We start from the raw sequence: 16,774 nt of genomic DNA on the forward strand, positions 1-16,774 counted from the left end.
GGGCACTTTCTGGCTGCAGCAGCCCCAGCAGAGCCCGCGCCACGGGAGGGCTGCGTCGCCTGCTGGCCGGCCTGAGCTCCGCGAGGACAGAGCCCAGCGCTCCAAGGAGACCTGCGGAATGAATGAGTCGAGCAAGCGAAAGAAAGAGCGCCCCCTTACTAACATGGCCGCCTCCACTCCCTTTACCAAGATGGCGGCGCTCAGGCGCACTAGAGGCTTGCGCAAAGGGGGGGGGAATGGGGCGGGTCTACGGGAGGCGGGGCCAATGGATGCCGTCAGGTGAGGCTCCACCCCTTCCCCCCTGCTCCTCCTCGATTCCGGATTGGTCCGGTTCCAGCGGCCGCAGCTCGGCCGCCTGGCTGTGGGGCGGCCCGGCGTTCTCCACTTCCGGCGCGTTTGGGGCTGTTGGTCGCTGGTGGCCGCGCGGCGCGAGCGGGCGGCTCCGGGGCGGGCGCGCGCAGGGATGCTCTGGGGGGCGGCAGCGGCGGCGGCCGAGTGGGCTGAGGCGGCGAGGACAGCGCGGGCCTGTGGGCCTGTCTCCTGAGGCGGCCACCCTCCCCGCCGAGGTCCCTTCGGCTTCTGCTTCCTTGAGCCTCGGGGCCGGGGCCCGCCGTCGCCTCCCGTCTTCCGCGGCCCCGGAGCCCCTGCCTGGGCCCGCAGCCGCCGCACTGGGGGTCGGGCCCGGGTGGGGGCCTGGAGCTGCTGCTCTTGTCGCTGAATCCCGTTTCCTGCTTGTTCAGTTTCCTTGGGGAGGGGCCGGTGGGGCCGCATGAATTGTCTCGGAGCGTCTCCGATGAGGAGGAGGACCGGGGGTCCGTGCTCTTTTTAGAGGGTCCCCCCGCGGGCCCGGGTGGGGTCGGGGTTGCTTTTGCTTGGGCGAGCGGGGGGCGGGGGGGACTTCCCGAGCCTGCTGGGACCATGACCTGAACTCTCGGAGCAGGACGCTTCGGAAGCCCAAGAGCCAGCTCACCTGAGCCGATCCACCCCTCCCCAGCCAGCATGGTGAGTGGGGGGGGTCGCAGGCCTCGTTCCCTCTGCGGGGGGGACCAGGCCGGAGGGGTGGGCCCCGGGGCGGCCGAGCCCTCGCTGCTGTCCGTGGGGCGGGGAGAGGCGCGTGTCGGAGCCGGGCTGGTGACACATGCGTATACGGGGTTGTTCGTTCCCCATCCCTTCCTCCCCCTCCTCCCCCCTCTGCCCGGCCAGGGCTGGCTCGGGCCTGGGAGGGCCCTGGGAGCCCAGCGGGCATAACCCTACCAATGTGGAGTTTGCTACTCTCCTCGCCATGATAATCACTGTCATTGATGGTGTGCCAGACCCCGTGTTCAAGAGGTAGTTGGCGTTTTACTGGTCACAAGAACCCTCTGATCGGAACTGGGGAGACTGAGGCACAGAGTAGTTAATTACCCAGCTCCAGGCCAGGCGACTTCATCTGGGACTGTGGCAAGATTTAAATCTAAGAAGGCTGGCTGGTAATAAAAGGCAGGTGAGGTTCTTTAAGAGCATCTCCAGCTATAGGTTTTAGTTTTACTTTGGGGAAACTGAGAACAGGCCTCGCAGAGCTCACTACATAGATGATGGTGGAGTCGACAGTAGAGTTCTCTGGATTTCCATTCCAAGTTGCTGTTTTTTCTTCTCCACAATGTGACCTTTTTCCTGCTGGTGCCAGGAAAATGTCCATCCTTTCAGAGTCAGCTCAGAGCTTTTTTTTTTTAAACTCAGGGGTGCTATCACTTGAGCCACACCTCCACTTCCGCCTTTTCACTGGTTATCGGAGCTAAGAGTCTCTTGGATTTAGTCTGCCAAGGCTGGCTTCCTTTGAACCCTGATCCTCAAATCTCAGCTTTCTGAACAGTTAGGATTGCAGGTAAGAGCCACTGAGGTAGGGCTAAGAAGCGTCTTCTGGGGGAAGAGACTATGTTCACTATCCAACCCTGGAGACACTCAGTGGTACTTCCTGAGATTTAGGTGCTCACCTCTTAATTTGTAGAGTATTTTCTTTTTACTTTTTTTTTTTTTGGCATGTACTCAAGGTTGAACTTGCATACTTGCTGTGTTTTTTGTTTTTTTTTTCCTTAAGGCTAGTGCTTTACCAGTTGATCCATGCCTCCACTTCTTGCTTTTTTTTTGCTGGTAATTGGAGATAAGACTCTTGGATTTATCTGCCTGGGCTGGATTCAAATCACAATCCTCAGATCTCAGCCTCCTGAGTAGCTAGGATTGCAGAGCCAACAGTGAACCACCAGTGCTTGGCTTCTTTTTATCATTGTAATGGCCTCTGAGCCTATGGCATCCCAAATAGACTGAGCTCTTTCAAGGTGGGATTGTCAGATTTTTTTTTTCTTTTTCCTTTCCTTTTTTTTGGTACTGGGGATTGAACCCAGGATGTTGCACTTGCTATTGGGCAAGCTACATCCTAGTCCTGTCAGATTTTTATTTTTTTTTTTAAATTTTTGTTTTATTTTCTATTTTTACCAGTCTTGGGGCTTTAACTCAAGGCCTGGCTATATCCACAACACCACTTCCAGCTTTTTTTTCTGTGTATGTGGTACTGAGGAATTGAACCTGAGGTTTCATGCATGCTAGCCAAGCGCTCTACCACGAGGCCACATTCCCAGCCCCCCTGTCAGATTCTTTACTGCTCAGCTCTGGCATGCTCTGTAACCATAGAGAGTAGTTGATGGCACAGCGTGGGTTTGAGCAACTCCAGGCCCCCTGTTTTACTCCTGCCAGTTTAGTGGTTTAAATAAATGATATGTTTTAAGAGGGATTGTCCAACTTTGAAAGGGCCAGAAGATGGTGGGTTAGGTCCTGGTTGTAGAAAGAGGAAGTAAGGCACTGACCTTGTTTTCATGGGCTGAACAACAAGCTGGGTTAAAGACTCCACCAGTGCTGAGCAGCATGGCATAATTGTTCTACATATACTACTGAGTATGTGTGTATTACACACACATGTGGCAGAGCAGTTAAACTCAATACAATGTGGCGATGGTAATTTTCAAGAAGGTACATGTAATATTCAGTACTGAAAGTAGTACTCATTCTTTTATTTTTAACTTTAAACTTTTAAAATTGTGATTAGAATCTCCATAACATAAAACTTAGCCTTTTACTATATCTAATTTGGAGTGCAGTGGCATGAAGCATATGTCCTTTGTGTACAACTTCAATGGCCATCCGTCTCCCTGTACTGAAGATCTGTACCCTGAATACCATCTCTTGGCTTCTCCCAGTGGTCCTTTCATCATCATTTGACTTAACTTTTTCTTTTTCTTTTTTTTTTGGGGGGGGAGTCCAGTCGTGGGCCTGAACTCCGGGCCTGGGCGCTGTCCCTCAGCTCTTCAGCTTAAGGCTAGCACTCTACCACTTGAGCCACAGCACTTTCGGCTTTTTTCTTTTTGCTTATGTGGTGCTGAGGAATCGAACCCAGGGCCTCAAGCCTGCAAGGCAAGCGCTCTACCACTGAGCCGCCTTCCCAGCTCTTGACTTAACTTTTTCTATGAAATTCACTGCTTGAGGCACTTCTAAGTGAAATCAGGGAGGATTTGTCCTGTGGTATGAGGGACTTATTTTACTTAGATCATGTCTCCAGAGTTCATCATGATTGTGTCAGAATTTCTTCTTCTTTTTCTCTTTCTTTTTTTTTTTTGGTCAGTTGTGGGGCTTGAACTCTGGTCCTAGGTACTGTCCTTCAGCTCTCCAGCTCAAGGCTAGCGCTCTACCACTCCAGCTACTTCTGGTTTTCTGATGGTTTATTGGAGATAGGAGTCTCACGGACTTTCCTGCTCAGGCTGGCTTTGAACCATGATCTTCAGATCTCAGCCTCCTGAGTAGCTAGGATTACAGGCATGAGCCACTGGTGCCCGGCAATTTCTTTTCTTTTTAAAGAAGTTCTTGTTGAATGTGCTGTGAGTGTCTGTTCATCGGTCAGTTCTTCACTGGATCACTTTTATGTTGGGCTTTTGTGTTCAAATCTTTTTTTTTTTAACGTGGTACTGAGGAATTGAACCCAGGGCCTCATGTATACTAGGCAAGCACTCTACCTACCACTAAGCCACATTCCCAACCCCTTGTTTATAAATCTTTTGGTGAAATTTTTTTTTTTTTGGCTGGTCCTGGGACTTGAACTCAGGGCTTGGGCTCTGTCCCTGAGCCTCCCTGTGCTCAAGGCTAGTGCTCTACTACTTGAGTCACAGTGCCACTTCCATCTTTTTCTGTGTATGTGGTACTGAGGAATTGAACCCAGGGCTTCATGTATGCTAAGCAAGCACTCTACCACTAAGCCACATTCCCAGCCTCTTTTGGTGAATTTTATAAGTAGCTACTGCCTGCTGTACCTGGACAGACATAGTCCTCCCTCCCTCAGGAACTTAGGACATTACATGAACAGAATTTCTAGCAGAGCCAGCACAGCTCTCTTTACATGCAGGTTTTATTCAATGGGCAGTCAGTAGAACATGATGAGAACACCATTGTTGAGTAATGATTGTGGATCTGTTGGCTTCATCACTTCTGTAGACATTCCCCCCCCCCCCCCCAGGTCAGCTGCGAGTCAGGCTTACTGTAATTAGACTTCAGTTACTTAAGGGCACAGGGAGTGGCCACAGTAGGTGTGAGGTGACCTGGATCATCTAGCCACATCCTTTTCACATCACTGACATTTAGGGTTTACTTGTAGTTGTTCCAGGATCAGAGGTTTGGGCAGGGCAGGCTGTGTCCCCTTAGGTAAGGAAGCCATTGCTTGATTTGTATTTTACAGAAGGAGCATCTTTTCCCAGGTATTACAACTCTCTCTATTCCAAATCTTTTCCTCCATTTCTTACCGACATTTTGACTTTTTTTTTTTTTTTTTTTTTTGGGTCCGGTCATGGGGCCTAAACTCTGGGTCTGGGTGCTGTCCCTCAGCTCTTCAGCTCAAGGCTAGCGCTCTACCACTTGAGCCACAGCGCCACTTCCGGCTTTTTTCTTTTTGTTTATGTGGTGCTGAGGAATCGAACCCAGGGTCTCGAGCATGCAAGGCAAGTGCTCTACCACTGGGCCACCTTCCCAGCCCCCTGACATTTTGACTTTTAAGAATATTAGTTGAGCCTGTAATCTTAGCTACTTAGAATGCTGAGATCTGAGGATCACGGTTCAAAGCCAGCCCGGGTAGAAAAGTCCGTGAGACTCTGATCTCCAATAAACCCCTAGAAAACCTGAAGTGGCGCTGAGGCCCAAGAGGTAGAGCGCTGGCCTTGAGCTGAAGAGCTCAGGGACATCGCCCAGGCCCAGAGTTCAAGCCCCACGACTGGCAAAAAAAAAAAGAAAAGAAAAAAAAGAAAAGAACATTAGTTGAAAGCCTTGTGCCAGTGGTTTATGCCTGTGGGGCCTGGGTGCTGTCCCTTAGCTTTTCAGCTCAAGACTAGTCCTCTACCACTTTGAGCTACAGCGCAATTTCCGGTTTGATGGTGGTTAACTGGATATAAGAGTCTCACAGGGCTGGGAAGGTGGCTCAGTGGTAGAGCGCTTGCCTTGCAAGCCCTGGGTTCGATTCCTCAGTACCACATAAGCAAAAAAGAAAAAAGCTGGAAGTGGCATTGTGGCCCAAGTGCTAGAGCGCTAGCCTTGAGCTGAAGAGCTGAGGGACAGTGCCCAGGCCCAGAGTTCAGGCCCCATGACTGGACCCCCCCCCAAAAAAAAAAAAGAGTCTCACAGGGGACAGCACCCAGGCCCCACAACCAAAAAAAAAAAAAATTAGTTGACCTAAGTTTAAACTTTTAAATTTCCTTTTAGACTCTAGTGAAGCTTGAAAATTATGTAACAGGGTAAAAACTACCATTTAACCAGGCATGGGTTCACATCTGTAATCCTAGCACTCAGAAGGCAGAGGGAGGAAGATCCCAAGGGGAAGGCCAGCATCAGCTATACATCAAGTTCAAGGCCAGTTGAAACTACATTTTGAAACTAGCACAAGAAAAAAAATAACAAAATTTCAAATCCCCTACCACTTATTAAGCATCTCTGATAATGCTATTTTTCACTTACGGCCTTATTCAGTGTTAGTTAACCCAGGTTACTTATTGCTTTTACTACAGGGTGCAGGGAGGAGGTAACCAACCTGCTTTAGGATACTTACTAAGGTTTGGAGCTGGTATTTGGACCTAGGATGCTCTTCTTTAAAGCCTGTGCTTTTTGCTGTACGCTATACCACCTCACGGGGAAAGAAGATCAGAAGTGTCATCCAACTGTGCTTTGATTCTCAGAGAGAGTAGCAGGGCGTGAGGCGTATGGGAGTTTTCTTTAGTGTCTCTGTAGCAGCAGGGAACCTGGCTTGCACATTTACACTTAAAAAGGATTTGTAGTTACAGTACAGAATTACTAATGGTAACACTATTTACAATGATTAAATCATCATTTTGTATTGATTTTCCATGAGTCTGGGGTCTGTGTAGCACATCAGAGGATCTTACTACTGCTTTGAAAAGTTATTATTATTCAGTAATCTTCAAATGGAAAGTGCAACATTGGATCCCCGTTTCAATTAGCATTTCTTTTTAGTTGCCTATAGATTGCATTGGTTATAGATCAGACATCAAGTCTGGTCACTTTGATAGTGTACCTTCAGTTCCTCCATCTGCACTGTTGCATTATATGCTTGGCAGCAGAAGTCCTGAGGAAACTGTGGTGGTATGATGTGATAGCAGGGGAGGGTTCAGCAGTATCCAGAGGTTCTGTGTTTTGGTCATACCTTTGGAAACTAGCTTGTTGTACACAGCTAAAGTGTAGAGGTGGGGCTGGGAAGGTGGCTCAGTGGTAGAGTGCTTGCCTTGCATGCAGGAGGCCCTGGGTTCGATTCCTCAGCACCACATAACAAAAAAGCTGGAAGTGGCGCTGTGGCTCAAGTGGTAGAGCGCTAGCCTTGAGCTAAAGAGCTGAGGGACAGCGCCCAGGCCCAGAGTTCAGGCCCCACGACCGGACCCTCCCCCCCCAAAAAAAATAAAGTGTAGAGGTGGCATTTAATAGTAATCCCAGTACTTGGGAGGCTCAGTAGGAAGAATGAGGAGTTGGAAGCCAGCCTGAGCTCTCTCAGAGAGAAGGTAGGGGAGGAGAGGGAAGAGAGAGGAGGAGAGAAAGAAAAATTTCAAAAAAACCCCAAAAGGGGCTGGGAATGTGGCTTAGTGGGTGGAAGAGTGCTTGCCTAGCATGCATAAAGCCCTGGGTTTGATTCCTCAGTACCACATAAACAAAAAGACGGAAGTGGTGGTGTGGCTCAAGTGGTTGAGTACTAGCCTGGAGCAAAAGAAATTCAGGGACAGTGTCCAGGTCCTGAGTTCAAGCCCTAGGACTGGCAACCCCCCCCCCCCCCCCAAGAAACAAAAAACAAAATAGAAATGGTTTTGACAGCTTTTGAAAAAAATTAAGGGTTGGAGCCATGGCTCAGTTTGTAGAGTGCTAGCCAGTTAGTAGAAGTGTCTAGTACTGAGTTCAAGACCCATTCTTTGACTTGAAAAAATTAGTTCACAACATACTTTGAAATGATGAAGTTACCTGGTAAACAAAACCCCCAGTCAATGTGATGTACACAGGTCAGTCTCTATATTAAGCTGTAGCTTTTTAGTATCTATTTATTCATGAAGCAGTCATTGAAGTTCTGCTTTCAAGATTAAAATCCCAGGTGCTGTGGTTATACCAATGTCATTGTATATAGAAAGCTTAGTGTATACCAGGCATTTTACAGATAGTTACCCATTTAAACAATGCCAGGGGGTAGAGGCTGTTTTTATTTTTACAGCTGATGACATTCAAGGCACTGAGAATCTAGGCAACTCTTCCCAAGATCAAACTGCAATCTCAGGATGGCACTGGGATGAAGATCCAGGCATTCTGGCTCCAGAGTTGGTAGAGTTTGTATAGGACCTACTTAGCATACTTGAGGGCCTGGCTTCCAACCCCAGCGAAAAATGGGTGCTCAAGCATTTACACTTTCAGAGTAGTATCTGCCTGTCCTGGAGGAGAGAGCATAATGGTGAAGATGAGACATATATTCTGTTAAGTACAAGAGACTAGCAAGAGTGATAGCAGGGGCTGGGAAGGTGGCTCAGTGGTAGAGTGCTTACCTTGCATGCATGAGGCCCTGGGTTCAATTCCTCGGCACCACATAAGCAGAAAAAGCCGGAAGTGGCACTGTGGCTCAAATAGAGTGCTAGCCTTGAGCTGAAGAGCTGAGGGACTGCGCACAGGCCAAGTTCAGACCCCACAACTGACAAAAAAAAAAGAAAAAAAAAGAAAAAAAAAAAAGAGTGAGAGTTTGTTGGCACAGATGTCGCTACCAAGGCACATTGTTAGGAAGAATGCACCGATAGAGATGGAGGAGCAGCTGAGAAGCAGTGAGTGCCAAGGGAGGCTTCTCAGGAGGCGCACTTGATAAGGAAGAGTTAGCAAGCACAAAGGGCCTTCTAAGTGAAAGATTTTTGCCTGTGGTTTCAAAGAGAAGATACATATCAATAAAGATAATGGAAAACAGTAAATGAGGAAAAGAATGCACACTGGTTGGGGCATTGGACTTTCTAGGCATATATATATCTCCATGCATTACATAAACTTTTTTGGGGGAGGGGGCAGTATTGGGGTTTGAAGTTAGGGCCTGGAACTTGCTAGGCAGGTGCTTTGCCATTTGATCCACACCCTTAGATCTTTATTTGCTTGAGTAGTTTTTCTGCTATGGTCTTACTTTGCCTGGATCTGACCTTGTGATCCTCCTCCTTAATGTCTATCACATAGCTAGGATCACAGGCTCACTCCACTATTTCTGGTTTGTTTGTTGAGATGAGGTCTTGCTAACTTTTTGTCCTGGCTGGCCTTAATCTTGGATCCACACCTCCCAAGTTGGTAGAATTATAAACAAGCTATTTTTCTATTGCCCTATTTCTTTTTCCCCTCTTTTCAATAAAACTCTTTTAAGTGTGGTCTGTACCTGGTTTCTGATTTCTCACCTTCTATTCTCTCTCTCTCTCTTTTCTTTCTTTCTTTCTTTTTTTTTTTTTGGTCTGTCATGGGGGTTGGACTCGCCCTGGGCGCTGTCCTTCAGCTCTTCAGCTCTACCACTTGAGCCACAGCGCCTACTTCAGGCTTTTTCTGTTATGTGGTGCTGAGGAATCGAACCCAGCGCCTCATGCATGCGAGGCAAGCACTACCACTGAGCCACCTTCCTAGCACCTCTCTTTTTTCAAATTGGTCATGGGGCTTATACTCAGGGCTTGGCTTCTGCCCCTGAGCTTCTCCAGTTAGCTATCTACCGTTTGGGTCACAATTCCATTTCCAGGTTTTTGGGGTTAATTGGTGAAGAGTCTCATGGACTTTACTGATCTGGCTGGCTTCAACCCTCAGTCATTAGATCTCAGCCTCCTGAGTAGCTAGGATTACAGGTGTTAGCCATCAGCACCCGGTGTTGTACTTTTTATAGCATTCTTTTAACATTTAATATTCTCACTGTTAGTTATGAGGTCCATTTTTAATTGTCTCTTTGTGTTAAAATATTAGCTTTATAAAGCTAGGGTTCTCTGTTCACTGATGTATCTGAAAACATGTAGAACAGTCTTGACCTGGCAAAGTTCTGGAGTGCTAGGGAATGCTGTGGCCATTTTGGAGGTTTAGAGAGAGGGAGTGAGTTGGGTTCTGTGGGTTGAATAGAGGTTGCAGAGAGGTTATTTCAAAGAAGACATGTAGAAAAAGGTGGCATGTAAAGAAAGTATTGCAGGGGCTGGGAAGGTGGCTCAGTGGTAGAGCGCTTGCCTTGCATGCCTGAGGCCCGGTTTCAATTCCTCAGTACCACATAAGCAAAAAGAAAAAAGCCGGAAGTGGCGCTGTGGCTCAAGTGGTAGAGTGCTAGTCTTGAGCTGAAGAGCTGAGGGACAGCACCCAGGCCCAGAGTTCAGGCCCCACGATAGGACCCCCCCCCCCAAAAAAAAAAAAAAAAAGCATTGCATAGACTTGTTTGGCCATTGTGTTGGTTTTTGCAGTGTGTGGAGAGAAGGTGGAAGGCTGGCTAGATTGTGGAGGGTCTCTAGTACTACCCGAGGGAGTTTGGCTTTTGTCTGTTTTTCTCTTAAAGGAAAATTAATCCATCTGCTGCACATAGGTTAGATTGGTGTGGCAAGCAAGGTATGATTCTGTGTCAGAATGGATGTAGATTTAGGAGTGGAGAGGAGGACTTGAGTGTGATAATCATCACCTAAATCTGATTGTACAGAAAAGGAATGGAGAAAAGGGAAAAACTCAAGCTGATTGTAGAAACTTGAATTGGTGATTGGCTTTGATAGGAATGGAAGGTAAAATAACTGGCAGGAAGAGAAGACAGGAAGGGGATGGGCCACGTGCTGATACAGTGGAGCGTGGCCATTCTGAAGGGGGGAGACTGCTATGTTGAGATGAGAGTGATTGGCACCTGGCAGTGAAAGGAAGCTGAATTCAACAGTGGTTGAATTGTCAGCACATACTTCCGTCTTAAGGATGAAGTGATGGCGTAGGCAGGGATGAAGAGCGTATAAATTCCTGAAAGAAAATGTAGCTGTTTCTGCCTTTTGTTTTTGGAGTAGGGTGCTACAGATCCCACCCAAAACCTCATGCATACTAGGCAGGTGCTTTACCACATGACCATGCCCCAGTCTGCTTCCATTTATTCCAACCTTCTGCCCTGCATTTCCCTATTCCTTCATTCTGTAATTGTGTGTGCGCGTGCGCGTGCACCAGTACCAGGGCTTGAACTCAGAGCCTAGAGCTCTCACTTGCTTCACTCCTTCACTTACAGCTGGCCTTCGACACTGAGTCAGCCCTATTCATACAGCTTTTGGTGGCTAACTGGGAATATGAATCTGGAGAACTTTTGTGCCCTTTTTTTTTCAAACCTTGATCCCCTGGTCTCAGATCTCAGCTAGCATTACAGGTGTGAGCCACCAATAGGACAAAATGACTTAGAAAATACTTACTATGATTTATTTGGAATATATTTTAGAGACTTCCCAAATTGTACCTTGTTCTCCAGTCAGAATAGACCAGAACACTCAATATCCTTTCATACTTGTCTGTTTTTGCTCATCTGTTTGTTTTCTCTGCTGTCGTCCTTTGTTTTTGCAGGTGTGATTCACCTGCAGTGTTCAGGATCATAAATATTACTTTGGTGCTTTCTAGCCACTAGTTTAACACAGATCATTTTTGATTATATAGTTAGTTGTTTTGCATTTATTTATTTAGCCAGTCCTGGGGCTTGAACTCAGGGCCTGGGCACTGTTCCAGAGCTTTATTTGCTCAAGGCTAGCACTCTACCACTTGAGCCACAATGCCACTTTCTGTTTATATAGTCCTGAGGAATCAAACCAAGGCTTCATGCCTGCTAGGCAAGCACTCTACCACTAAGCCACATTCCCAGCCCTTATTTATTTATGTTTTGGTTGGTTGTGGGGCTTGAACTCTGGCCTGGGTGCTGTCCCTGTGCTCTTCAGCTCAAGGTGAGTGCTCTACCACTTCAGCCACAGTGCCACTTCCGGTTTTCATGGAGATGAGTCTCACAGACTTTCCTGCCCGTATTGGCTTTGAACTGCGAGCCTCAAATCTCAGCCTCTTGAGTAGCTAGGATTACATGCATGAGCCACTGGTGCCTGGCTTCCCTCTTTATTTTTTAATATACCTATTACAGGATTTCATGTATGTAATTAAGTGTCACACAGGTTTGAGTTGCATAAAATGAAATCTTGCTTCCTTCCCTTCTTCCTCCCCCTCAGTCTTTAGTCCAAGTCTGAGGTGAGAGGAATCAGTCTTTAGGATAGGTTTATGGAACTCTTCTTTACTTCTCCAATGCCGAGTAAGGATCCAGCGGATGGGTAGTGGAGTCAGGAGTGAAAATAAACTCAAGAAGGTTAAGATGGGCCCTTGACGTTAGAAGTGGTAACCCTATGAGTGTAATCAGCATTCAGTTTTCTAGAATCCCTGTGAAGAGTAAGGGTGGGGATCTGTTTAGCCCCTGGCAGCAGAGGCGAGCAGTGGATGAGGAAGGGGAGTGCTTGAGACTAGTGCTGTGTTGGGGCGGGGAGTTTAGCTCAGTGGAAGCCCTGCCTGCTGAGCGCAAGGCCCTGAGTTTGGTCCTCAGCTCTGGGGGTGGAAAAAAAAGAAAAGAAATAAAGACTAGTGCTGTGTAGTCTTCCAAGAAGTCCCACAGCCTCTCGGCCACTGGAGGATTCCCTGGGGGAATAGTTAGGAGTGGAGATAGGATATGGTGGAGTGGGGTAATTGTATCCATTGGTTTTCAGTATTGGCTATCCCAGCAAAGCCTCTAGGCAGAAGAGTTGAGGGTGGTGGAAGAGACAAACAAAGGAAGGAAGGAAAAAGTGCATTTCATAATTACATCCTGTAATCTCTGACAGTCACCTCCCCAGAGTAGGTAGATACTTGTGTTCCTATTCAGCTGGTGGGAATGGTGAGGAGGACTCCAAGGCCTACAGGGCTGCGCTGAAGCTCTGAGGGTAGTTAATACTAACCTAAGTAGCTAAAATGACCTCATAAGTTGACAGCCAGGTTTCAGGCCAGAGCCCAGGCTCTTTAGAGATCACTAGATTTCTTCTTAACCAGGTGCACATATTCATGGACATATTTGTTTAGCTTATTTGGATACATTGTCCCAGAAAATTAGGGCATCTTGCCAGCTGAACTTAAAACTAAAAATTTGCTTCATAGAGGGAGGGGTCCGCAGTTACTAGTGTGTCCTGGAAAGTGGTGGGATGGACTGACTGTTGAGGTAGGGTGACCACTGGCCCACATTAGACTCTGGCCAGGCTGACTGTTGGCCTGTGGCTCCAGAAGACCCACCTTCACCTGAGGGTTACAGAGAGAAAAAAGCTCTGGTGTAGAAGGCTCACACAAGGAAAAGGAGTTCTATGACAAATTAAACAAAAAAATTATGCTTTCTAAATCAGAAATAGCTAGACCTGGGAATTTTTTTTTTTGTGGGGAGAAACAGGATAATTTCTCTGCTTACTCCTCTTCCCTCTCCCCTCCCCCCTCACCTTTCTTTTCCCCTCTCCATCCCCTCCCCTTTTTTCCTCTTTTCCTCTTTCTCATCCCCTCTCTCTCTTCACTCCCCCCTTTCATACTAGGGTTTGAATTCACACACAGGTATTCCACTGTCTGAGCAAATACTCCAGTCTTTATGTTTCAATTATTTTTTGGATAGGGCTTTATTTTTTAGAGAGCCACAGATGGATATTTTCCTGCTCTTCCTCCCTTATAGCTTGAATTGCAGATGCCTGCCCCCATTTCCTGTTGGGGTCACTGGCTGAAGGTGGCTTCTAACAGATTTTCCTGAGCAGTTGGGATTGCAAATAGGCATGAACCATGCTTTTTTTTTTTTTTTAGTTGTTGGCCATGGGGCCTGAACTCTGGGCCTGGGTGCTGTCCCTCAGCTCTTCAGCTCAAGGCCAGCACTCTACCACTGAACTACCTTCCCAGCCCTGAACCATGCTTTTTAAGAAAAGAAAATTTGGGCTGGGAAAGGTGGCCTAGTGGTAGAGCGCTTGCCTACCATGCATGAAGCCCACATAGGCAGAAAAAGCCAGAAGTGGCATTGTGGCTCAAGTGGTAGAGTGCTAGCCTTGAGCTGAAGAGCTGAGGGACAGCGCCCACTCCCAGAGTTCAGACCCCATGACTGACCAAAAAACAAGACAAAGCTATGTTTTGAAGTAATTGTATGGTCATAGGGAGTTTGCCAAAATGGTGACATTTTATGTACCTGTATGCAGTATCCAAACCAGGAAATTGACGTTGGTGCATATTAATTATTGACTACACTACCGATCCTCCAGAGTTTTAAACCTGCATTCATCCACTTGTGTGTTTGCAGTTTACCCCGCATGTTGATTCACCACTGACAGGGTTCAGAACTGCCCAGCATAAGGACTCATTGTAATTACAGTCCCCTTCCTAGCATCTCTTTCTAGTACATGCGTCATTTTGAGAAGGATAGGTGAAAGCAGTCTATAGAGTGTAGCCTTTTGAAACTGAATTTTTTCCCCACTAAACATAAGCCCTTGAGGCCCGACCATTTTACTTGATTTTTTTTTTTGTTGGTCATGAGGCTTGAACTCTGGGCTTGGGTGCTCTCCCTGCGCTCTTCAGCTCAAGGTGAGCGCTCTACCGCTTGAGCTACAGCATCACTTCTGGTTTTCTGGTGGTTAATGAAAGAGTCTCACCGACTTTTCTGCCCGGGCTGGTTCAGCCTCCTCAGTAGCTAGGATTATAGGCATGAGCCACCGGAGCCTGGCTTTACTTGAATTTACTAGCAGAAAAAGGAAAATGCAATAGATAGGAATTACCAGTTCAATTAAGTCTTTGGTTCAATTAAACTCATGTAAAGTAAGGAAGATTGTGAAAAATGTTAAGAAGAAGGCATTGTCTCTTCATAAATACATATTTCATGTTTTATTATTTTTTTTGGTCCAGTTGTGGGGCCTGAACTCTGGGCCTGGGCGCTGTCCCTCAGCTCTTCTGCTCAAGGCTAGCGCTCTACCACTTGAGCCACAGCGCCACTTCTGGCTTTTTTCTTTTTGCTTATGTGGTGCTGAGGAATCGAACCCAGGGCCTCATGCATGCAAGGCAAGCACTCTACCTCTGAGCCACCTTCCCAGCCCCACATATTTCATGTTTAAGTTTTGCCAACTCCTTCCTCATTTTTATGTTGTGTCAGTGCATTTATAGTTTGTGTTCTAATTTAGTTCCTCAGTATGTAGTATTTTAAAGGATTCACTGTTCCCATTATTTTAAATCTCTCCTCCCCCAGCTTGAACTCAGGGCCTGGGCACTGTCCTTGAGCCTCTCTGTGCTCAATGCTAGTGCTCTACCACTTGAGCCACAGCTGGCTTTTTCTGTTTATGTGGTACTGAGGAATGGAACCCAGGGCTTCATGCATGCTAGGCAAGCACTCTACCTCTAAGCCAGCCCCTCCCTTTGGTTTTTGAGAGAGGATCCGGGTATCCTCTTGCCTCTGCAGTATAGCTATTAGGATTACAGGCATGCCTCATTGTGCCCAGCTCCCTCTTGCTTTGGTTTGTCCACATGCTGTGGCTAGATTTTCTTATGGCTAGATTTTCTTGTCAAATTTTATAAAGAGTGCTGTAGATGGTGAATTCTGAGTACATATTTTGAAGGACATCTTGGCTAGGCATAGCATTCTTGGGGTTCATTCTCTCCCTCTGATTTTGTGGATGTTCTGCCATCTAGAACTAAGTGTTCTATTAACCTTTTTATTTATTTATCATTGATTAGCTGGGTAGTTCTTTCAAAAAAGTTCATAATTGTTACATTTCCTGAATTATTTCATGTTTCAAATATGTCTGTGTGGTCCTTCTCCATAAATGGTAGCCTTGCTGGGTACAGTGTTCATGGGTCATACATTCTTCTTCTAATAGATGTTTTATTATTGTTTTCTGCCAGGGAAGGATGGTATGTAGAAATGTTCTCCCATATTATCCTACTGCGAACTACTGTGGCTTCTGCCTGGCTCAGGGGAGAGCCGTGTTGGAGTTCTGTACCATGAAGTACCTTTCCATGGAGATGACTTTTATCAGTTTGCCCCAGAACACTGTGTGCCTACATTCATGAATGTACCTACTTCCCTGACGTTGGTTAGTGTGCATTTCTAGGGTTTCTGCCAACTGCCCTCAGTACTCCAATCAAAGATTGCATCTATCTTTGCAAACTTTGTGAGTTACTAAGATACATTTGTAGAAGTGGAGATAGGGGGCAAAACAATAAGTACTTTTAAAAGTTTTGTTAGGTAGTATGAATCTCTAAAAAAGATTGTATTATTCTACACCGGAACTCGTGGCATATTCTGTTCCCCTATTTTGTGGCTAACACAATTAAAACTCCATCTTTCCAATGAGAAAGTCATACTTTATGGAGTACACATGCTTGTCAGTGAAGTAGAGCATCTGTGGTATTTTATTACCATATGTCTATTTCCTACATCATCTGGCCATTCTTGATCCTCTGATCTTTGTACGTTTTAGGTCGGTCAACATTTTTGAAAATGTGATTTTGTTGGATAAATTTAGAATGTTGACAGATTGCTCAGATTTGGAGTAGCTTTTAGCAGTTTCAGGATGAAGTACACACTGCTTATTTTTGTCAGAATAAGAGCATTAGCCCTAGCATGGTGGTTGAGACAAGGTACCCCTGTAGCCCCTGCACACAAGAGCCTCCCTGCCTTAGCAGAGAGATTGCCAGTTTCATGCCAGCCTGGCTGTGTAGTGAGAGTGAAAGAAAAATTAGAAGGAAAGGCACCAACGTTTCATGTGTACTCATGAGTGATGATGGTGATGGGGCCTAAGAATCTGATAGTTTGCTAAACCACTGTACACTTTCAGTTTTGTTGATCCACGTAACTAAGATACAGGTCCCTTTCTACTTGGCTTCAGGTTTAGCTGTCACAAGGTAATTGAAGAGCCTTTTAGAAGTGCAGGTTTCATGTAGGATAGAACTTCCATCACCAGAAAGTTGTGCAGTGTCTTTGGTGAAGTGATTGCCTGGTTATCATTTTTGGCTGGTTCTGTTAGTTGGCTATAGTTATGAACCAGATTTAGAGTGTTCCTGTGAAGTGGCTTTATGTAAGGCTCTGACAGTCATGCTTAGTGCTAACTTCCCACTGAAACTCCCCTTGGCTCAGACTAGTTAAGAAGGCCCCTGTCCCAGGAGTATAGAGCACAGTTGATCCATGTAAACCTAAAATTTCTTGAAAGTCTTGGGTCGTACC

General features: G+C 46.5%; 1 protein-coding gene across 2 annotated transcripts in view; it reads left to right on the forward strand.

Annotated features, from left to right (window-relative positions):
• The first annotated feature begins 386 nt into the window (after positions 1-386).
• Xpo6 (exportin 6) overlaps positions 387-16,774 on the forward strand; it is an 89,982-nt gene continuing 73,594 nt past the window's right edge. For both annotated transcript variants that reach the window (XM_070004275.1, XM_070004276.1), the window contains exon 1: positions 387-1,002. In XM_070004275.1, coding sequence (XP_069860376.1) covers positions 1,000-1,002 — 3 coding nt within the window. In that variant the 5' untranslated portion in view covers positions 387-999. The remainder of the gene's footprint in view (positions 1,003-16,774) is intronic.

Source organism: Dipodomys merriami, unplaced genomic scaffold, assembly GCF_024711535.1.
Source record: "Dipodomys merriami isolate MVZ:Mamm:240054 unplaced genomic scaffold, mDipMer1.0.p SCAF_62, whole genome shotgun sequence".
Lineage (NCBI taxonomy): Eukaryota > Metazoa > Chordata > Mammalia > Rodentia > Heteromyidae > Dipodomys > Dipodomys merriami.